At 43.3% G+C, this 24,425-nt stretch overlaps 1 protein-coding gene across 5 annotated transcripts in view; it reads right to left on the reverse strand.

The window, feature by feature from the left end:
• Positions 1-24,425, reverse strand: part of Rnf157 (ring finger protein 157) — a 68,996-nt gene that overhangs the window by 22,076 nt on the left and 22,495 nt on the right. For all 5 annotated transcript variants that reach the window (XM_046449541.2, XM_046449539.2, XM_058581005.1 and 2 more), the window contains exons 3-8: positions 7,242-7,330; positions 2,075-2,221; positions 1,418-1,535; positions 950-1,016; positions 607-650; positions 194-241 (exon numbers count right to left, since the gene is read on the reverse strand). In XM_046449541.2, coding sequence (XP_046305497.1) covers positions 194-241; positions 607-650; positions 950-1,016; positions 1,418-1,535; positions 2,075-2,221; positions 7,242-7,330 — 513 coding nt within the window. The remainder of the gene's footprint in view (positions 1-193; positions 242-606; positions 651-949; positions 1,017-1,417; positions 1,536-2,074; positions 2,222-7,241; positions 7,331-24,425) is intronic.

A 24,425-nucleotide genomic window follows, 5' to 3' on the forward strand; every position in this document is an offset into this window, starting at 1 on the left:
CAACTCAGTGAGGCCCTGCCTCTAAATAAAATACAAAATAGGGCTGGGGATGTGGCTCAGTGGTCAGTGCCCCGAGTTCAATCCCTGGTTTCTCCTCACCAAAAAAAAAAAAACAGAAAAGAGAAAAAGAGGGAGGAGGTAGGTGGGGGGAGGGGGGCGCAAACAGGAGCAGCCCCTGGCCTCAGGTACTTACCACTTGTTTCTGTTTGAGGGGTTTGATGCAGAAAGTCCCATCTGTGTGCTGGAATGAAAACATAACAGTTAAGGCAGGATATCAGGGAGGGCACCAAGTACTCCATATTCTGTCAGCTTTCTCAATCATACACACTCTTGGGCACTCACAGAGTGGAATTACAAAGTCTGAACAGTAGGGCCTTCCAATGAGCCAGTCTATTTCACGTTAGGAAGAGGAGACTGAGGGCTCAGGAGTCTAAGGTCATGAGCAAGGTGGTGGCAGAGCTGGAACCCTGAGCACAGCTCCCAGTGTGATGCTCTTTCAATGCCACCCATCTCCCAAGCTGGACCACTGTGCAGAGCCCAGGCAGCCAGCCAGCCATGGTGTCCTTGCACAAAAGAAAGGGCTAAAGAAATGATAAAGTTATTCACCTTTTCAAAAGTACCCAGTAGGACATGGCAATGGCCAAAGTACTCTGAAAGAAACAAAGGCACACGTATGAAGCAGACGGCCAAATAACACGTACCGATGCCCTCCCTTCCCAATTCCCACAAGGTGGCAAATAAATCATGCTGGGCTGACACCAGGAGGGGCACCCTGTACAGCCCAACAGTCTTCACCTCAGCCCAAGAAGCTGGGAACTATGGATATAAGAAAGACACTGCCTGACCAAGGCCCATAGAGCAGGTGTACTGGTCTGGGATCAAGGCTTCTGCCAGGATTGTGCCACAGAGGACAGTACACACAGCAAGAGAAGACAGAAATCACCCGTACCATCTCCTTCATCAACCACAGCATGTACCACCAAAGGGTAGACCTCTCTGTCCAGGTCAAAGCCAAGCTGCAGGGAAGACAAGAGGAAAAGAGGGGACTAAGCACATGGAGATGGCACAGCAGCCATCTGAAAAGGCAGGCAGTCAGGATGCATGGACCTTGTCCGCTCCTCACTGATCAACCTTGTGTGACCCAAATCTGCTTAACAGAACCACCAATTTCTCTTTAAAAATTTCATGGAATCAAAGCTCCCTAACCTGCAACTTCTTTTCTTTGAGCATGAATCTCTCAAAGTATCTGAGGTTCACAGGCTGCTTTGAAAGAGAAGAATTAACAAGGGTGAGATGAAGGGATCACAAGGCGAGCTTGGCCCTCAGGCAACTGGGCAGACGCTCTGCTGCCCACCTGGGTCTGGCGCCCCTGGGCCCTTCATATCTACCTGGGGAGACCCCAGCAGAGACAGCTCACCTCCTCTTCGGCCCACTCGGAGGGGTCCACGGTATGGGAAGGCAGGCAGAACTGCTGGCACACCCCTCGCTTGTAGTACACAGTCTCAGACTGCAGGCAGTCATCTTTAGGAATGTAGCTAAGAACAAGGCGGGAAGCAGAGCAAACTCAGGATCTAGACCAGGTGACCTAACAAGTTCCTGTCTCTTGCCTGTTCTCTATTTTCATCAGGCTCTAGCTCAGGAGAAGAAGTTCCCTTTCTATCTATTTCTGTCACCAGATAAGAGCCTGGCAATGTCATTAAACTTATCTACTCAACCCACACATGCTCAAAAAAGTAGCTAAATAGAGTTTTTTAAAAATATTTTTTAGTTGTCGATGGACCTATATTTTATTTATTTGTATGTGGTGCTGAGAATTGAACCCAGTGCCTCACACATGCTAAGGCAAGTGTGCTACCACCAAGCCACAACCCCAGCCCCCCAAATAGATTTTTCAAGAAGATTTTGAGGACTGAGGAGCTATGCTGCCATCTTCCAAAGGTGAAAGAATAAGGCCTGATAAAAGAAAATCTGAATTCAGGAACCAGATCTTGCTTGGTGTAGACAGAGATAAGCACAGGAGACAGGGACCTACCTGTCTGGGAGGGAAGCGGCCCACCTAGCCTCTTGTTCTTACCTGGCAATGCCATTCTGGAATTCCTCCGTGGCCTGGTAGTAGATGGTGATGGCCACACGGGCATCGGCATCGAAGGTGAACTCCACGTTGTAGTGGACTCTGGCTCTGCTGGCCTCTTCCCCAGGGCTCTTCACTTCCTCGGCACACCTAGGACACACCAAGACTCAGCATTTGAGCACTTCTTTTTTTTGGTATTAGGGATTTAACCAAGGGCCTAGCACATGCTCAGGTTTGGCAAAAGTTCTACCACTCAGCTACATCCCCAGCCCTTTTTGTTTGTTTTGTTTTTTGGCACCGAGGTCTGAACCTGGAGGTGCTTAGCCACTGAGTCCTTTTTATTTATTTTTTATTTTTTTTTAGAGAGAGAGAGAGAGAGAGAGAGAGAGAGGGAGGGAGGGAGGGAGAGAGGGAGAGAGAGAGAGAATTTTAATATTTATTTTTTAGTTTTTGGCGGACACAACATCTTTGTTTGTATGTGGTGCTGAGGATTGAACCCGGGCTGCATGCATGCCAGGCGAGCGCGCTACCACTTGAGCCACATCCCCAGCCCCCCCTTTTATTTTTTAATTTGAGATAGGGTCTTGCTAAATTGGTGGGGCTGGTCTCAAACTTGGAATCCTCCTGTCTCATCCTCCTGAGTTGCTGGGATTACAAGTGTGCATCACTGCACCCAGCTGACCTTTTTTTTAAAAAATTTAGTCATATATTGTTGACTTCTCTCCACGGCCCTTAACATATATCTAAATCTTCATTTTGAATGATCACAGAACATTTCATTACCATCGTTTGTGTGGGAACTGAGGTTATTTCATACTGCTACAATTAATGTTCATATGCACTACCAGACTCTTAAAAGTTTTTTAATGTTTTTTTAGTTGTAGTTGAACACAATACCTTTATTTTATTTGTTTATGTGGTGCTGAGGATCGAACCCAGGGCCTCACACATGTGAGGCAAGCGCTTTCCTCCTGAGCCACAACTCCAGTCCCGAGTTTTTGTTTTGATTATGATTATTAATTACATTAAGTAGCTTCCACAATGCTTGTTAAAAACCAGTAGGCTTTACTCTTCCTCTTCCTCCTCTTCAGAGGAAACCTCGTCTGGCTGACCACTTTGGCATTAAACCACATTCCTAAATAATGTGCTCAGAGGACTACTTCTTGATTTTTCAGTTTTAGGCACTACCTACTGATTTCCTACTGTAGAAATGACAAATTTATGCCTCTTTCCTCACTCTCTGCCCAATACACTAGCTCTGTCGCTTCCATGGTACAGTCATATTCTGATTTTATTAGCACAGTACCTGACTGTGTTGCCATGATTATAAAAACATTCACGGTCTGGTCACAGAGGAACCTATGGGCTGCTTTCCTTACCTTTTTCTTGGAAATAGTGCTCATCTTACCTTTTCAGTTGCTTGGTTTTCTATGTACTTAGCCCAAATTCCAACCTGAACCCTCTTCTAGCAGTCTAACTCCTGGAGATGTTCAAAGGTAGCAGGTGTTCCATTCAGCTCATCTTTTTGAGGTCCCTTCAGAGCCCTCTGTCCAGAACTGGACCTGGGGCCCTCTGTACCTGGCACACTACGGTCGTCCTGGATTCTCCTGCCACTCCCCTGAGGCTCCCTTTGCCTGTCCTGTAGAAGCTCATGTTTCTGGCATCTCTTGTCTTCCTCTTTTGGGGTCACCCTTTCATTTTGCTGGTGCACACCGTCCCTAGATTTCCTAGAACAGGGTGTTGGAGAGACAGGCTTTCTGAGAGCTCCCACTGTAAATTTGGCTGAGCAAAGAATTTAGGTTATAAATACTTTCAGAAAGACACCAAAAGCCTTGCTGCTAAGTCTTTTAGCTCCCAGTGTGGCTGACCCTCCTCTTTGATGACTTACAGAGGCTCCTCTTTGCCATCTATGTGCTGACAATTGCTGGCCCTTTACATTAGGACGCATGTGCCCTCTGGTTCTAGAAAATGTTATTAAATTACCTATGTCGCTGATGATTTCCTTCCCTCTCTGGTCTGTTCTCTTTAGAACCACTAGGTGAACATGAGACCTCCTACACTTGTAATCTATTCCTTGAATCTTTCCTCTTCTGTTTCTCTTGCTGCCTTTTTGCTCCACTTCATAGACCATTTCAACTTTTTTTTTTATATTTTATTTACATTTTAGTTTTCGGCAGACACAACATCTTTGTTTGTATGTGGTGCTGAGGATCGAACCTGGGCCGCACGCATGCCAGGGGAGCGCGCTACCGCTTCAGCCACATCCCCAGCTCCTAGACCATTTCAACTTTTATCCCTAATACTCTCTTGAATTTTTCATTTCTGCTACTGTTTAGTTTTTTAAAAAAATATTTATTTATTTTTTAGTTTTCGGTGGACACAAATCTTTATTTGTATGTGGTACTGAGGATCGAACCCAGCACCTCGCGCATGCCAGGCAAGCGCGCTACCGCTCGAGCCACATCCCCAGCCCACTGTTTAGTTTTTAATAGCCCTTTTGTATTTCCTAAGCACTTCGTGTCATTGTGTCCATGAAATAAGCAGCAATATTTTCTCTTCTGTCTCTGAGGCTGATGCTTATGAGGGCTGATCCAGGTCTGCAGAAAAACCTCCAACTCATCTCTTAGGCTTCCCATCCAGGTGGGTCCAATTCCCAGAGGTCAGTTTTCCTCTCTCCTGACAGGCTTGGCTGCTGGTGTTCTGGGGACTGAGGGAAGGCAGATTGGAGGGCTCCATATCCAGATGGATAAATTCACTTACCCCCTACACCATCTGAGTCCAGAGATTCTCTGCTTAAGTTGAGCTCTTCAGCAAGAAATCTCTGCCAGACTCCACCAGGGTGTGGGCAGGACAGCTCTGGCTGTGTTGTGCAAGGAAAGGCACCTCACTACCTCTCAGACAGGCCTTCCCCTAGTCCTCTTCATTCTAGCTTTCCCCCTTGACTTCCAGAGGCACCTGGTCCTGCCAAGCCCTGAGCCTTTTGGGGACCACAGAGTAAAAGGGTGAATCTCAGCTTTTCCCTCTGTTGGCTCATGATTTTCTTTCCCAGGTCTGATGAGTTACTTGGCATTCACCATATGATTCCATTCTAAAGTTTTGTCCATGTTCCTTTCCCATCCTCCCAATTCCGTGACTCATGCTCTTTACAAACACTTTTATTATCATACGTTAGGGTTTAGAAAGCAAGCAAAAGTTGTCGCTAAGTCCTCATCTTTCCCTGGAAATGGGAAGAAATAGAATTTTCTCTATTCTAATAATCTCAGAAAAACAAGAGCTGAGAATGTAGCTCCATGGAAGAAAGCCCACCTAGCAGGACTGCAACAAACAAACAAACAAACATGGGTAGGGGACAAAACAAAAGTCCCCAAATCACCCCAAAATGGAACACCAAGTGTTTCCCCTTGTGTTATCTCATCTAGTTTTGACAGCTGTCATGAAAGGTGAGGTTGAAAAAGTGACCTCTTTTACTGATAAAAAACCTGAAGCTCAGAAACTCATTTCAGTGGATGTTGGTGGAGCTGGGAAGCCCAGCAGAAATCTGCTTCCAGGGCCAATTCTTACAGCACATCGCAGCCTCTTCACTTTGTTCTGCAGCTGCAGCCAGGACCTCATGATGGCTCAGGCTCTTAAACCTACCTCCATCAAATGTGTGAACAAGCCACGTGTGATGAGGACAGAGTGGTTGGAGTGGCTGGAGGCTGCAGCCTCTCAAGGCACAGCCCCAGCTCAGGCTGCTGGAAGCTCTTGTGTTGTCGGGCTATTCTGCAGCCAAGTGCCTCCTGGGCTCCCTCCTCCCCAGAGTTGACCCCAGAGGCAGAGAGAAGCACAGCTGCAAGTGGTGCACGCCTGCAACTCCAGCAACTCCAGAGGTCTAGTCTGGGGGACTGCAAGGCAGAGGCCAGCCTAGGCAACACAGAGACCCCGTCTCAGAATAAAACCAAAAGGGCTGGGGACATAGCTCAGTGAAAGAGTGCTTGCTTAGCAATGTGAGGCCCTGGGATCAAGCCTCAATATCACAATAAATAAATGAGACAGAGACACAGACAGGCAGAAAATAGATTAGTGGTTACTGAGGACTGGGAGAGGGATTTAGATGAAATGGGAAGTGCTGAATAATGGACGTGGGGTTTCTCTCTGGGTTTTATGATAAAAATTTTCTAAAATTACTGGTGATAACTCACAACTCTAAGCATACTTAAACCACTGAATTGTATATTTTGAATGGGTGAACTGCATGGTACATAAATCATATCTCAATAATGCTGTTATATGAACAATTATCAGAAGGAACTTCTTAATGCTAATAAGGCTGACTATACAGGGCTGGGGCTGGGGGTCAGCGGTAGAGAGCTCATCTTGCATGTGCGAGACCCTGGGTTTGATCCTCAGCACCATATAAAAATAAATAAGTGAGGGCTGGGGATGTGGCTCAAGCAGTAGCGCGCTCGCCTGGCATGCGTGCGGCTCGGGTTCGATCCTCAGCACCACATGCAAACAAAGATGTTGTGTTCGCCAATAACTGAAAAATAAATATTAAAAAAGAAAAATTTAAAAAAATAAATAAATAAGTGACATAAAGGTATTGTGTCCATCTACAACTAAAAAATAAATTTAAAAAAATAAGGCTGACTATATAAGCCTAAAATGGACTCAGAGCCATCTTTCTTGCCTTATTCAGAGAAATTTGGGACCTCTGATTTGCCCTAATCAGATCTGTCACCCCCGGAAACCAGAGAGCCATAGGGAATATACTATAGGAGTGCAGCATCAGATTAAGAATCACGCTCTCAGCATGGCAAGAAGACACATGATAGTGAAAACTGATGAGGAGGACTAACCAACCAACCTAGGGCACCATGGATTCCTTACAGGAAAGGCACAAGCAATAAAATAAAACAAGAATTTTATATTCCAAAATCAAACATTTCATTATTACATAGACTTGTTGGAATGTAAGAGTCCCCTTTGAGTTCAATAATTCTTCTTCCTTTTTTAATTTAAATCCACAAAATTGGGGAAATATTGACCTTCTCTAAGAAAGTGAAAGTTCTTCCCAAAGATTGGTGTATGATTTCTGACCATCGGAAGCAGCGCCCAGAAGCTAGTGTCCTGAAGACCATAGCGAGTCCATTGTCCTCAAGGAGGAGGTACCTGGAACTGGAGAACTTACTTGACGAGTCTCAGCGTGTCCTTTCGGATGTTGATCAGGCTTCTCAGAGTCTTCACGGGCTCTTGAGGAGGTGGGGCAGCGTACGGGAACTGTGTCAGAAACAGAGTAGGGAAGGCAGCATGTCTATAAAGATCCATGTCTGTCCCTTGGTGGGACAGGGCTGTACAGCTGGTCAAGAACAGTCCCACAAGGTGAGAGAGCAAGGGCCACTCTTCTCAATAAGCAAGGAGACTGGGACTGTGACATATTCAGTCAATTAACTAGCTTAAGATCGCAGCTACAGGGAGAACAGAGATTTAATGGGCATCAAAAGAGATAGACTTATCTGTTTTTTCCATTATATGAAAGACTATTTGAGTCAGCACCCAAAACATAGAGAACTAATCAAAAAATCCTACTGAAATTCCAAATACCAAAAGACACAAGGTGGCTGAGTTAATCACAAAAGGCTTTTCCACATGACCTTAGGCAACAGGGAACCAGACCCACAAGCCCTTTCCTTCAGGGAGGCCACATGGTATCCCAGGAATTTAGGGGCTGCAAATAAACAGAATCCCATCGTGAGCAGAGCTGAGGCTTGCAGACAGTCATGACTATGTGTCCCTGCAGCTGATCATATAAAGCAGAGTTCTTTAACATGTGGCCCAGAGTTATTTGGGGTCATTGTAGGTTTATGGTTGTCATCATCATTTACCACACACTTTCTAACTCTTCCCCCACTTGGACCTTTAGATTTAGAGCTCTGAGTTTATAATAATGAAAAGTTAAAGAGAGGAGAATGTAAAATTTTTCACTTGCAATTGGCTTCAGTAGAGCAAAAATGATTTTGGGGCTGGGGATGTAGCTCAGTGGTACACAGCTTGCTTAGCATACTTGAGGCCCTGGATTCAATCACTAGTACCATAAAAAAAAAAAATGTTTAAAAGGTCCTCAGTAGTCCTATAAAGGGGTTTGGATAACACAGGTTTTTTTTTTTACTCATGTATCACTTAATGATAGGAATGCACTCTGAGAAACACATTCCTAGCGAATTTGTCTTCCTAGGAACATCAGGGTGAATTTGTACAAGCTAAGATTGTGAGGATATCATCAGGTAATACAATCTTATGAGATGACCATTGTATATTTGATCCTTCCTTGACTGTAATATCATTTTACAGCACATGACTGTAATTTAGAGAAAACCTACTGGTCATTGTGGCTTTGCAAAACTGTGGTTCTCCTAGCTCAAGAAGAGTCTATGTCCACAGTGCTGGGATCAGAAAACAGGATACCTAGGTTATAATCTAATTGTGCCTTTACAGACATCAACTGAATGGAGTTTTTCCTTTGGAAACATAATTTAACTAAGGCACATGTGACTTTATGTATTCAGTGTAATTGCTGATAATTCATATGCATGAATGTGATCCTTAAGTTAGCTCAGTAGTAGAGCATTTGCCTAGCAAGTGTGAGACCTCAAGTTCAATCCCCAGTACAGAAAACAGAAAACAAAAAACCCCAACCACATCCGATCTAAATTATTTGCATTGATTGTCCACTCTGTGGGCATTATATAGAATTTTTTTTTTTAACTTTTTCATTGACACATTAAACATGCATTCTTTAAAAGATGACAGTTGCTTTCTCTAATGACAAAACATTACATATTCGACCAGAAAACTTGAAAAAACATAAAAGTGGAAACCAGTTATCATTTCTCCACTTAGTAACACCAGCACGTGTTTCCCTAAGGCCTCGCCCCCAACCCCCACCCCACATCAGGACTGCTTCACGAGGCGCAGGCCTGCCTGCCTCTCTGAGTGTGCGGTGCAGGCGTGCCTCTCTCTGAGTATGCAGTTGTGCGACACAGGGAGAGTGGCACTTTATCCATCACCCATAGCACTCAGCGCCTGAAGCTGCTCCGACTTCTTTGCTGATATGGATGCTGTGGTGAACATCCTTGTCCCCACACTCTGTGTGTTTGTGTGATTATTTCCTTGGGACAAATTCCTAGAAGTGGAATTACTGGATCAAAGAGTAAGCATACTTTTAAGGCTTTAAAGAACATTTTGCCAAATTGTTCCACACAGAGCTGACTCCTCTGAGCAGGGCAACAAGAGGCTTTGAAGTAGGAAAATGGGAATTCTGGTCCAGATCCCACTGGGGCTGTTTCTCCACCCCGCTTCCCAGGCTGTCATACTGAAGGAATTTAAAACAATTTTAAAATAAGCTTAAGCAAAAAGTAATTAGGCAGGAAAATCTGACACAAATGCTAGCCTATTCTAAAGCCAAAATAAATGACTTCAGGATTAAAATTTTTTTCTGGAGTAGCAAAGTTAATCACTTCATTTGTGCAGGTACTTAGGAGTTATCCATAAATCCTATCTGAGTTAGAAAAAAAAGATGGGTCTTTCTCTTATTCTTCACTCTTTTTCCTCTGTGCCCCCTAAAAAGAAAAAGAAAGGAAAAAAAGGCCCCAGTTCTCTCAGCCTCCACTTCACTAATTTGATGATAATTACGGCAAGGAAACACAAGTTATCCAAGGACAGGGGTCAACAGGACCGACTGCTAATCAATCCATCCCTACAGTTGAGCTCCCCCATACAGACATACAAGGAAATAGATGGAAACCTGCTCAGGAGAACCTCATCTTGTCCATGGGCTCCTACTACCAGCTGCTAAGCTTTGGAGGCCTTTCATTTACACATGACATCAGTATAAACTGTAAGGAGAGACTCAAAGTGGAAAAGGTTAAGAGCTTTCTAGAAGTTATTCAAAGGCAGATGATACAGCTACATGAGGAACGGCAGTATCTGAGAAATGTTACAGAAGAGGCAAAAACTAAGGAAGCAATCTCTCTGGCCAGATATCCTGGAAGGCATCTTGGAGGAGATGGTATTTGATTTGGACTTTTTTTTTTGGGGGGGGGGGGGCAGTATTGGAGCTTGAACCCAGGGACATTCTACCACTAGGCTATATCACCAGCCCTTTTTTTTTGAGACAGGTTTTTGCTAGTTGTTGAGGCTGGCCTCAAGCTGGGGATCCTCCGCCTCAGCCTCCCGGTCTCTGGAATTGCAAGTATGCACCACTGCTCCTGGCTCTAAACTGGGGTCTTGAAGGATAAATGGAATTTGACAGAGTAGAGAAGAATCAGAGGTGAACCGAAGGAAATGTTTTTCTGCTATTAAAGTCATCTCCCCTTCCTCTCTTCCATTTCAAGCCACCATTATTCTCTTTGCTTCTCAGTCATCTTCCTTTTAAAATTGACCAGGGTTGGGGTGCAGCTCAGTGCTAGAGACCTTGCATGGCATGCAGGAGGCCGGAGTTCCAAGCACAGCACCAAACAAACAAAAACAGCTGGTGAAGCTTTTTTGCTTGTCTCCAATATTCCCTTAACACATACACCATTGTTCTTTTGCTATACTTACGGCAAAAGAAGCATCCTACTTCCACTGAAACCCAGAGGCTCCATTCTTACACTAGCACGTAAGGGTAAAAGGAAGCCGACGCTGTCTTCTTGAGACTGAGGAGGTCGAAGCCCTGAACCCATCTAAGTCCAGAACATTCCTGAAGTAATGCTCTCCTCAGTCTACGTCCAGGGCTGCGATTACTTTCCTGTTTTTTTTTTTTTTTTTGGAAGGTGTGGGAGGTTGTTCTGGGGATTGAACTCAGGGGCACTCGACCACCAAGCCACATCTATAGCCCTATTTTGTATTTTATTTAGAGACAGGGTCTCACTGAGTTGCTTAGCGCCTTGCCATCGCTGAGGCTGGCTTTGAACTCATGATCCTCCTGTCTCAGCCTCCTGAGCCACTGGTATTATAGATGTGTGCCACAGCACCTGGCCCCAGTCCTTTTTATTTCTTATTTCAAGACGGGGTCTTGCTAAGTAGTCCAGGCTATTCTTAAACTTTCCACCCTCTTGCCTCAGCCTCCCAAGTTGCTGGGATTATAGGCATGCACCACCACACCCAGAATAAGTAAACTCTTAACAAACTTTTGAAGAATCCCTAAATGAGGTTTTTCATAATGAAAACAGGTTTCATATTAAGATTAATGAGGGGCTGGGGCTGGGGCTCAGTGGCAGAGTGCCTGTCTCGCACATGTGAGGCACTGGGTTCAATCCTCAGCACCACATAGAAATAAATAAACAAAATAAAGATATTGCATCCATCTATAACTAAAAAATATTAAAAAAAGATTAATGAAAAAATAATGAAATTTAGTCTCTTCAGGAATTTGTGAGCCAAACCTTATAGGTAACAGAGAAGTGAGACACAGATGCCCCTAATCTATTCATTTAACCAGAAAATTCCAGCAAATGAAAACCCTCTTAATGGGGTAAAATTTGAGTAACTTGCACATGCTACAAAAAAAAAGAATGAACATGAGGAAACATTTAACTGAGCAGCCATGAAGTGCCAGGAATCACTCTGAAGTTCCTTGCTATGCCTTATCTTACTTTAAATCATAGTAAACACACAAAACATGAAATCCACCATCTCATTATTTTCAAGCACATGGTACAATGGCATTAAGGACATTCATTTCCACATTATCGTACAACCACATCTGCCATGAAGTCTTATGGCAGATATACTCTTTTTTTTTCTTTTCTTTTTGTACCAGGGATTGAACCTGGGGTGCTTAACCAGTGAGCTACATCCTCAACCCTTTTTAATATTTTATTTATAAGCAGGGTTTCATTGAGTTACTTAGGGCCTCGCTAAATTGTTGAGGCTGGCTTTGAACTTGTGATCCTCCTGCTTCAGCCTCCTGAGCTCCTAGGATTACAGGTGCAACTGTACCTGGCAAGATACACTCTTACTTTGCTCTTAACATGAAGAGATATCCCACCAGCTGTAAGCCCCTGCAGAAAGACATAGGAGAAAGTTGGCCATTTTGCAGGTAAAGAAGCAGAATCCAAAGATCTGTGTAATTGTCCAAGGCCTCAGGGCTAATGAGCAGCAGAACCATGATCTCAATCCAGGTGTGTCTGACTGCAATAGTCTTGCTCTGACTCCTGCAGCCGCCTGAGTTTTGCAGGAAACATCTGCAGGCTGCCTTGGCCACCCCACCCTAGGAACCTGAGGAGGGTGCAGGGAGTGCGTAAGTTGTGTCATCACTGCACAATGCCACTTGCTGTTCGGGCTCTGGAAGCTCGTCAAAGCTCCTGACTACATCCTCACACTTAGACAGCACTGCACACAGAAGCACAGCTCTTGCCACACTTTTTAAAAATTTTAACAGGAGCATCTGAGTTCTACACAGAGAAAGTCTTTCTTAAAGAACAGCATGACAAAATCCTTCTGCCTGTGAGATACCTTCTAAGGCATTTGGGGTATTTCATTACCCCAAATACCTTAGAAGCATAGTCCTGGCTCAACCAGAAGACTTGGTCAAGTGAGCCCCCGGGGTCTGCCCATCAAGCTGTGTCTGCTAAGCCAGCTCCTCTGGCCATCTATCCTGGAGATCCTACTTCCTTTTAAGTAGCACCTCCCTCCCATTGGCAGGGCGCCATCTGGTGTCCAAAGATGGGACTGCCAGTCTGAACCCTCTGAAGGGAGGAGTGCAGATGAGGCACACACTGAACAAATGTGTGTGTATGGAAATGTCAACCATATGTTCTCAAGATTTTTACTGCACTTATTTCACATATCTTGATAGCTATCCCTAAATTTGTACTCACATTTTGGTCATAGAAAATATGCTCATGGGCTGGGGCTGGGGCTCAGTGATAGAACGCTCATCTCACATATGTGAGGCCCTGGGTTCCATTCTCAGCACCATATAAATAAAATAAAGGTATCACGTCCACCTACAACTAAAAAGATAATTAAAAAAAGAAAATATTCTCATGTTGCATAAGATATAAGCGTACTGTTCTCCATTGCCAATAAAAATCTTCTTAAAAAGTACATAATTTTTGGGCTGGGGTTGTGGCTCAGTGGTAGAGCGCTTGCCTAGCATGTGTGAGGCACTGGGTTCGATCCTCAGCACCACATAAAAATATACAAATAAAGGTATTCTGTCCATCTATAACTACAAAAAATTAAAACAACAACAATAACAATGTGCTAGTACTCATTTTGGTGTACATTTGTAGTCCCAGCCACCTGGGAGGCTGAAATATTAAAAGCTCTCTCTTTATCTTCTTAAGGTAATCTTTTCCAATCAACTTCCAAACTTCTTGTTTAATAAATCTGCACAATGCATTAATTGCCATGTCTTTTTCCGGTCTCTTCCAGTCAGTGACAGTTTTACTTTGTTTGTTTGAAATAATCTTGATATGTTGAACAGCTGTTTTGTGGAATCTCTCTCATTCTAGATTTCCCTGATATTCTCACACAATAGACCAGCTCACGCATGTTTGGCAAGAATCCCACAGAAGGGTGCTTTCTTCACCATTCCAGGAACTTTGACCACATGGTTAAGATGGTGAGGTCCAGAAACTTAGTATTTTGCATTCTATAATTAATAAGTGTCTTATAGGAAGAAATTTTGAGACTATGCAAATATTTATTAGCATACTTGTATTTTTGTATTTTTTGCAGTACTGGGGATCAAACCCAGGGGCATTCAACCACTACATCCCAGCCCTTTTAAACTGTGGTTATAATTGTTGTTTGCCAAAGTGGCATCAGACTTGTGATCCTCCTGCCTCAGCCTCCAGAGTTGCTAAGATTACAGAAATGTACCACCATGCCCAGTTCATCAGCATACTTGGGCCAACTGGGCACAAGTGAATTTATCATTCATTGACAATTCTTGCCTATAACAATGATTAATGAGGTGTTTGTCTACTGGTGACTTTCTATTTCCATCTTTCCTGTAATTGTGATTCTACAGGAAGAACTTTCCCTTCTATGCCATTCATTCATTCATTCATTCTTTACTTAGGCTAAAATAAAAGAATAAAATGCCCAAAATCTGCTCCCAAAGGGAAAGAAAATCATTTTAGACAACTTGTAATTAAAGTAGAAAGTATTCATTTCATGCACTGGGCAGCATTATTAAAAATAATTAGCACGGGGGCTGGGGATGTAGCTCAAGTGGTAGCGCGCTTGCCTAGCATGTGTGAGGCACTGAGTTCGTTTCTCAGCACCACATAGAAACAAAATAAAGATATTGTGTTCATCTAAAAACTAAAAAATAAATATTAAAAAATTAGCATGATGGGTAACTCTAGAAATAATGTAATATTTTGTGCCAAAAAATTAAATAATGGTTACTATGGAAATCAACATCAAAGGGCATAATAATAACTCATTATGGCACTACATACACCTTTCTTTCTTTTTTGTACCAGGGATTGAACCCAGAGGCATTTAACCACTGAGACACATCCCCTTTTTCATATTTTATTTAGAAACAGGGTCTCGTTAAGTTGCTTAGGGCCTTACCAAGTTGCTGAGGCTAGCTTTGAACTCCCAATCTTCTGCCTCAGCGTCCCGAGACACTGGGATTGAAGGCATGCACCACCACACTTGGTTACTTACACTCTTTTAAAAATAGTTTTTAGGGTTTTTACATTTAAATACTGTTTCATTCCTATTTGATGCTTGGTTACTGCTCTGTTCCCTCTACTTCTCCTCTCTCACCATATTAGTGTGTCCAGAGCTTACCAGTGGCTATTTTTAGACTGGTGATGTTTAGAACATTTTCTCAGGTCTGTGTCAGGGCAGACCAGTGAGTCTCTGCTTGAAAGCTGTGAACTGAGTACAAATTTGCCTGTTCAGCCAGCTGCAGCACTGAGACAGTCTGAGGAGCCTGAGGTGGACCAGAATGACATGGTCTGTGTATTAGCTGAAGCAATCCCTTTGGCACTCATTTTCTGTCCTGGTGGGAAGTCAATCACAGTTCAGTGGGACTGGTAAGCATAAAGCTGAGAAGATGTAGGACATTCTTTTCACCCAAGTCAAAGACGTGAAAGAGACACCAAGAGGGTGTCACAAGATGACCTTGAACACAAATACGCTTTGTATTCAGACTTGGCTATCAAAGAAATCCATCCAGGAAAGCTGTCTATTTATAGTCTCTCAAATATTTTGCAAGGTCTCCTGGCAGGAAGTAGACAAGAGCAATGTCATGGCTATGTGACATCACACTTAATGTTGACCTTTTCCAAAATATTTAAGCTAATTACCTTAAGCAATTGCCCAATCAAGCAATTCTCTTTGTTCACCCTAATAGGACAAGAGTGCCAACAATCTACCTCAGAGCAAAACACACATCATAAAACTATACAGATCTTGGCTAGTGACCATCACAGACCCATTTTCTCTCTCTTCTTAGGGTCTGGGTCTCAACTCATGGCTTGGGATTACTGAGACGCTCAGCACCACTCTGACACCAAGCACAAGTATACAGCTTGTGCGCTACTTAGGTGACAAATGAAACCTACTTGCCTTCTAGGCCCTGTGGCAGGATGGCTCCCCTTTTCACACCTCCGACCGCCACAGTGTGCTTCAGAAATCACACTATGCTCCTGAAGACACCTGCTTTCAGAGGAGAAGGACCAGCTCATCTCAGATGCAGGTAATGGGAAGAGCAGAGCTTTCAGTAAAGCCCCATGGCCATCTCTTCCCTGCAGCAACTGACAAATAATGACAAATGATCAGAACCATCCCTTTCAGACCAGCCCTTTCTCTAGCCCAGTTCACAAATAAGAATCAACTTTCAAGCAAGAGATACTGAGATGCCTGATACTGCTTTTAAACGTTGTTTGGAGAGGCAGGCACCAGTATCAGCTGAAACAGATATTTAAAAATACATGACATCATAAATATATATGTATATAAAATTCCTCACCCCCCAAAAAATAAGCATTAGAATGTTCTAATGCCTCCAATGTTGGTTTTCCAGGTATTTTAAAACAGAGGTTGGCTGGGATTGTGGCTCAGCGATAGAGCACTCGCCTAGCATGGGCGGGACCCAGGTTCGATGCTCAGCACCACATAAAAATAAAGGCATTGTGTTGTGTCCATCTACACTTAAAAAAAAAATATATATATATATATATATATATATATATATATAAACAGAGGTATTTCCTCTTGCCCAATTACTGACAAGGGCAAGAGGACCAAAATCTTCCCCACCTCCCATTACAAACACAAAAAGTAAAAGCTGGGGCTGGAGATGTGGAGATGTAGCTCAGTGGTAGAGAGCTTGTCTGGCATGCATGAGGCCCTGGGTTCAATCTCAGGTTCCATAAAAACAAATAAACCTATAAACTGGTCTTCAAGTTGAAAACCTCCAAGCTGTCATTGTATGTCCTAATGAAATATACTGACTCTAAAACCATCTATGTAAGATCCAGGATTAATTACAGGAGTTGTCAAATTTCTTTCCCTTGTTCCTGGAAGGAAAATCTTCTCTGAAGTCTACTAGAGTGTAATATGAAATACAGAAATAGTTTATTAGCCAATCATACAGAATCCAGAGATTGGACTTTGGACACTATAGATTTGCAGATATGACCTTAGGAAGAAACCCTCAACTCAATCAGTAACCCTAAAAACATTTTATTTTTGTCCATACATCATCCTAAAATATGGAAGCCTTATTTAATTAGAACAAATTGTATAAAATAAAAAGCCACAGCATATGACTTGATAGTTTTAATTTCTATGTTATTACTACAAAGACCTGTGGAAACCCTGAAGGAAAAATTCATTCTGTGCTAATTTACAAGGTGGCAGGGGCTCCATTTTGTCCTGCTAAGCTTCTAAAAGTTCTGAAAGCTCTGATGATTCTTCAGTCACCCCTCACCAGCAGTGGGTAGCTGCGATTAGATGAAACAATTGAACTGATTTTTTTGGCTTGTAAGTTTAAAGTTCATTTAAATACGGTATATACAAAAATCCAGTGCCTAGAATTGTTTGATTGAAGACAGTGAGACTCAGAGACAAAATGCAAACACCCACAAGATATCATGTTCAGCGCGCAGCTGCGAGGACCATCAGGGCACTGGCTTTCCCCTCATCCTGTGTTCTACCTTATCCCTCCCACAGCCTCCTTCCTGAGCTCTGCATCTCTCTGTGCCTGTCACCTATGCCGTCCCTCATGCTGTCCTTGTGAATCTCTACTCCTTGAGCCCCATCCTTCAACGTCTCCCATTCTCAGCAACCTTCTCTTTATGGTTCTGCCTATTGTTACTGATTTCCACTAACACCCTGGACACACCCTTGCAATCCCAGAGACTTGGGAGGCTGAGGTAGGAAGATCACAAGTTTGAGGCCAGCCTGGGCAATTTAGCAAGACCCTGTCTCAAAATAAAAAATAGAAAGGGCTAGGGATGTGGCTCAGTGTTGAATACCACTGGGTTCAATCCAGTACAAAAAAAAAGTCTCTGGACTTATGATCATCTTTCAGGTCTTATCAGAGTGATTTTAGTTCATTGAGAATAAATAGGCACCTTATCCTTAGCTATAAGCTTTCTGAGACTAAAACATGACAGATTTCAGATTTAAACAAGCAAGATGGTCAGCAGTCCAGGTTCTGAGCTTGTAGCTCTGAGCCTGGCCATTCTTACCAAGGTTCTGTTATGCTGGGTTAATAGTGTATAAACAGAAGTCAGCTCCAGAATTCAAAAGTTACAAGAGGACAAAGGGGAAGGGGATGAAGGGGAAGGGCTGGGGTCCTCTTTAGCTGGGACTGACTTCTGGCAGGGTCAACCGGCTGCTTCAGTATTTGTGGGGGTGGGCACAAGCACACACATGCACACACCCCGCTGGAGGAGGCAACAATCCCAGCCTCTGCCCAGGCAGGAGGCCTTGCTGGGACCGGGGTGATGGGCATAGGTAGACTGAGGGAAGTGGCCAGCCCTGAAGAAGAGGGACGGCCAGCGGGCATCAGAGACCAGCACAGAGGTGGTCAGGACTGGGAGACAGTGGCTTACCTGCTTTACCTGCCACAGGGTGTGACAGCCCTGTCAGCTGAGAGTGCTGCGTGCTGGCATGTTACTTCTATTGAGTGCCTAGGTTGATTGCTTGCTCTCCCTCTCTTAAAAATATTTTAACATATGTATTAGCAGAGAACCTAAACCTCCCATGTTATCAGCACTAAAAATTTCAGCAAGTGGAAAATGTGGCTCAGGATACTCTCTACAGTGTAACCATACCGACCTTCAGCACACCTTCACACATTTATCAGTGCTACCTGCTAAAGATAAGCAGGTCTAGTTGCTTCCTGCAGTAGTTATAGCTACTGTTTTACTTGATCAAGGCCTGGTGAGACGACGTCAGGCAATGAGCAAGTGTGCCACTCGGGGATGCTCTTGATGTAGCCGGTTGTTATGCTATCTGACCTGCAAGTCTTGGCTTTTACAGACTTTGGTAGAACTGTTTCATTAAAATTTAAGGCCGCTGTGTTTTTCTTTACAAACTGAAAAAGTTAACCAAATTTTTCTTTGAAATGCAACACCACTAAGTATAGTTTCCCGTAAGATGGGGCGTACGATGACAACAGGAAACAGAGGTGAGAGTGTACCCTGGGTTTCAGTATGTTTCAAAGAAATTTCGAGGAAATTCCTACAACCCAGATGCTTTAGAGTTCAACTGATGAATACCACAGCAGTTCTCTGTGCATTAAACAAATCAAAAGTTCAAGCAGATAGAGGCATTTTTCAAGTCAGTGGAACTTACCAAGTTCCTTTCTGCACACTTCTGTAAGCCCAGATCCACACTTACTTTTCACTTCTCCCTTTGCATCACAGGTGTGTGTGTGTGTGTGTGTGTGTGTGTCTGAGATCTACTCTTTGAGATGATAACTGGAGGGACAAATCTATGTTGGAGGGAGTCATCTTTGTACCATCCCAAGGAATTGCTCCTGCGCAGGTGGAAGGCAGAGGCAGGTCCTGGTAGAATGAATACATGAACACTAGATCCTCGGCACGGTACAGCACATGCCCCATGGTGACTGGCTAGAATTCCAGGACTTGCCTCACAGACTTAAGGGGAGACTAGCAAAATTAACACTCACAGAATAACTGAAAAACACAGGCCACCAAGTGTTTTTTTTTTTAATATTTATTTTTTAGTTGTAGGTGGACACAATATCTTTATTTCATTTTTATGTGGTACTGAGGTTTGAACCCAGGGCCTCACATGTGCTAGGCAAGCGCTCTACCACTGAGCACCCAAGTGCTTTTTGATTGAGTTTGTGGAGCAATATTTATTAAGTTGATCTAGTACTTAATATTTCTTAAGCTAAGATGCTCTGTCCTGCCAGTGACCTGTGGCAAAACAGAACTCACAGAAGGGTGTACCTGGCCCTTGTGCATGCCTGGCAGGACAGCCTTGTCACTTCCTACCCATTGGGCCCTGCACCCAGGCCATGGGTCCTCTGGGACAGCAGAGCCTCGCCTGGTTGGGTCTTGGTGCCTCTGCGCAGGCAGCGCTCCTCCAGGGTGTTCACTGTTCCTAGTTTTAGGATAAGCTCCTTGTGGCAGGAACTGCATTTTATCTTTTTTGTATCTCTGGTCTCTGACAGTAGCTTGGAGCCCAGAGGTGTTCAACAGAATGTTACATGAATGGATGAATAAGATAATCAATTTGATAACAGTGAGGGGAAAAGATCAAAAGTAGGCACAGTCTAATGATTACGAAAGAAAACGATCTTCTCAGCTACCGCAGAAGCCAAATTAAGAACGACGAAGACTGGCGGTGTCGCTCAGTGGCAGAGTATTTGCCTAGCATGCCACAGTCCCCATGTTCAATATCCAGCACCACAAAATAAAACAAAACCCAACAACAACAAAACAAGCTATTTCCTCCTCCCATTCTCTTCTTCCTGTGAGTACACTGTTTATAATTAAAATTGGTTTTGAAGTTTTTACACAGAAGAAGCAACCCAACTAGGTTTACAACTACTAAAAACACCCTGCTCTCCAATCATCCCCAGAACTTGCTTCCTTTCATAAATTCAGATTACAATGCAACCCCTTTCTATCACTTTAATCCACAAGAGTAAACCCTGAAGTCTCTATACCAGTCAGGTAAAATCATGACCACTGTCCAACTTCTCAAATACATGCAAGTCCTACTTCACCAGCCTTAGCCCCCTCAGCATTTTTGGCTAAAGAAACAAAGGCGAAACTTGTTTTCATGCATTAAAAAAAAAAAAAAAAAATCCAGGCAAAAGTTTCAAAGTATCTTTCTCTAAGATACTTAACTACCAAGGGAAAGATGGTAACTCTACTATGAAAAACCCAAGAAGAGTCTCTCAATGAAGCTATTATTTTGGTATCAGGGACTGAACCCAGGGGTGCTGTTCCACTGAGCTATATCCCCAGGCCTTTTTATTTTTTATTTTGGGATAGGGTCTCACTAAGCTGCTGAGGTTAGCCTCAAACTTATGATCCTCCTGCCTCAGCCTCCCAAGTAACGGGGATTACCAGCGTACATTACTATGCCAGGTCAAGAATGCTATTTTAAAAAAGTCCCAATGACATTCTCTGTAAAGCTCTAAGCCATTTACAAAGTGTGAATTTATTCCCTAGCTCAGTTCTTCTCTAGGCTGGGTTTCCTCTTACTTTCTGGTGGTTAAAAGCAAATCACATCCATACTGAATCCAGGGTTTCTAAAGGCGGACCAGTGAGCCTCAGTGCCAAGATGAAGCTCCAGGCCCCTCTCCTTTTCCTGGCTTACCTCATTTTCCACAAGTCCCCAAACAACTTCCTGGTATGCACCCAACCTGACTCAGCAGACCCCACCTTTCCTGTAGATCACTAAAAAATTAAAACTATTACTTTGTGAACTTCCTTAATTTTCCTACTTCTCATATTCTCTTAGACCTATTTCCTTCCTCCATTCAGAAATATCCTATCTCTATTTTTAAAGAAAATTGAAATGCTTTTATTTAAAAATAAAAACATGCTTACTGGAAAAAATTTGAATAACACTGAAGAATGTGAACTTAAGAAGGAAATAACCGGCTGGGGCTGGGGCTGGGCTCAGTGGTGAGTGATTGCCGGGCTCAGGCAAAGCACTGGGTTCAATCCTTAGCACTTCATGAAAATAAATAAAATAAAGGCATTGTGTCCATCTACGACCAAAAAAAGATAATAAAAAAAGCAAATACCCGCTCCCTGAGATGCTCCATATTCCTGCTATAACAGTTTAAAATGCACTATTCTTGCATGTATTTTTATGTAACTATAAATATAAATCTCAATGTATATAAATAAATGCACATATATTCATATATTGTTATTTTATAAGAAACGGAATCAGATTCTTCATCATACACTACAACTTGCTTTTCTCAGTAAATGATGTTATGGGCACACTTTATCTCAAGGGACATGGACCCACCTCATTTTGGTTCATAACATGGATGCATTATAATTTCTTGACCTTTCCTCTATAATGGTCATATAGATATCTTGTAGTTTTTCACTACTACAAGTAATGCCACAATACATATTGTAAATAGGAATTACTTCATACTCTTTAAAGTATTTCTGTAGAAGAGACTCAGAGAAGTAAAACAGCTGGGCCAAAGGGGGTGCACAGCAAAACTCTACTCAATATTGCCAAAGCACGTGCCAGAAACAACTGAAGCCTGCCTACACAGGAAGGAGGAAGCAGAAAAGACAGTCTCTCCCCCACCAACCGCAAAGGAAGGAGCCACCGACCAGCCAGGGCTTCAGGCCACAGGGCAGGCAGCCTCAGGGTTCTTGGACTGTGAGCCCCAGAAGCTGGCGCCCAGATCAGGGCACAAAGGATCTCCAGAGGAAACAAGCCGGCTAGGGCTGGATGGTGCCTCCCAGAGGGAATCCTCACGGGGCTCACCCACCACGCCCTTCCCTCAAGGCACACTGCCCCACTCCCCAGTCTGATCCAGGCCAGGCCAATGCTGTTACCCAGGAGTTCAGGCCTGTCAAGTCTTTTCTTCTTTGGCTAAAATAAATTACTTCCTAACTGGTCTCTTTATTTCCTGTCTTTTTTATTCATTCTCTATACTGTGAGGTAATTTTTAGAGTTAACTTTCTAAAACATTAATTAGATCATAATAGTTATCAATTTTTGAGTTCTTAAAATATTCCTGCAAGAAAGGTACTTTGTAACTGAGGAAATTGATGCTCAAAGCTAATCAGTGGCAAAGCTGCCTGTGATTGTGACCTTCTCCACTGTCAGAGAAAGAAGGGCAAGATGGGGGCTGGGGTTGTGGCTCAACAGTAGCACACTTGGCTGGCACGTGTGAGGGACTGGGTTTGATTCTCAGCACCACATATAAATAAACAAAATAAAGATCTATCAAAAAAAAAAAAACCTTAAAAAAAAATAAGAAGAAGAAGGGCAAAATGAGGGGTGTGTAGTCACACCTGTGATCCCAGCAGCTCCAGAGGCTGGGATCACAAGTTCAAAGTCACCTGAGCAACCTGAGAGATCCTGTCTCAAAATTAAAAAAAAAAAAAAAAAAAGTTAAAAGGACTGGGGATGTAGCTCAGTGGTACAATGTCCCTTGGGTTCAAGTTCCGGTAACACACACACAAAAGATTGCTCTTGAGCTCAGAGGTAGAGCACTTGCCTAGAATGTGCAGGGACATAGGGTTCCATGCCAGCACTGAAAAACCAAAACAATCCCTTTTTCTTCGTGCACACATAAATACAAGTGGTCTATTTACAGAAACTGGATTTAGTGCAGCTTTTTGGTATTCCTTTTGCAGACAGGAGAAAAGCACACCATGTGTATCTGGGTTCTTACCAGTGCCCTCATCCCTCCATGTCTGCAGCAGGGTGTGGGGAGGGAGCACACCAGTGGCCAGCAGAGGAGCACCCAGGATGGCATGGAACACCTAGGATGGTGAGGAGCACCCAGGATGGCATGGAGCACCTAGGATGGTGAGGAGCACCCAGGATGGCATGAGCTGCTGGGAGGGAGACCACAAGTCAAGGGCTTCCCTTGACATAAAAGGAAAAGTGTGAACTCCTAGCTACAATGGCAGGTAGAATTAAGACATTGCTTCACACTTTGACAATCCAAAGTCACTAAAGCTTCAAATAACTCGGAGTTTCAGTGATCATGTCAACAAAACAAGATGTAACTCAATAAGGGGGCACAGCGGCAATCCCTGCACTGAGGCAGGAATGGAACAGTCTTTAATTAGCATTTTATTACTGATTCCCAGAGGCCTTAGTTCCAGCATGCAGGGACCAGAATGAAAGACCTTCAGAAGTTCCAGTCACCAACTAAGACAGCACTTCAGGGGATGTGGCTCAGTGGTCAAGCAACCCTCTGTTAAATCCCCAATACTGAGGGAAAAAAGAAAAAAAAGACAGCACTGAAAACCCAGCATACGGAGGGAGTGGAACTCCGTGGTAGAGCACTTCCATAGCACACACAGGTCCTGAGTTTGATTCCTAGCACCACCACCACCAACAACAACAACAAAAAAAAAACAAGCAAACAAAAACCCAGTGTGCACTCCCTCCACCCACAACTGAGTCCAAAGGTTGGCGACTGTAGGTGTCACTGCCCCAGGCTGCTTTTCATCCAGTAATCCCAAGGCACCTTCTGAGCACTGCATTCCTCCAGAGTCATAATCAACCCTATTTTGCAAGTGGGTAATTTGAGAGCCTGAGTGATAAACTTGCCAAGGTTACAGAGAGTTTAATGGCAAGATATAAATAAAACTTGAAATTTTGATTCTCACTCTCTTCAACTGTCTCTCTGCATACACATACTCTCTAATTTCTTTAAATCTGATCCTTAAGACTTGATAATAAATTTGCTTTGACAGGTTATTCTAAGTGGTAGAGCCACAGTGCTCCAGTAAAAACTACAGATTTAGTGAGGTGCTGTGGTGCAGGTCTGTGTCATCCCAACTACTTGTGAGGCTGAGGCAGGAAAATGGCAAGTTTGAAGTCAGCCTGAGCAACTTAATGAGATCCAATCTCAAAATTAAAAAAAAATAAAAAGCGCTGGGGATGTAGCTCAGGGGAGAACACCCTGGGTTCAATTCTTAGTACTACAAACAAAACAAATATACAAAGGTCCTGAGTTTGATTCCTAGCATCATCACCACCACCAACACCAACAACAACAACAAATAAGCAAACAGAAACAGACCAAGTGATAGCTCAGTCAAATGACACGATTTTAGTCTCCCTATTTGGAAATGACAGGAAATACCACAAATCCCAGGAACCTGGAAGTCTAAGGCACATATATATATATATATATATATATGTG

Source organism: Marmota monax, unplaced genomic scaffold (assembly GCF_021218885.2).
Source record: "Marmota monax isolate L192 unplaced genomic scaffold, Marmota_monax_Labrador192_F-V1.1 WCK01_AAM20220418_F8-fsc00292, whole genome shotgun sequence".
Lineage (NCBI taxonomy): Eukaryota > Metazoa > Chordata > Mammalia > Rodentia > Sciuridae > Marmota > Marmota monax.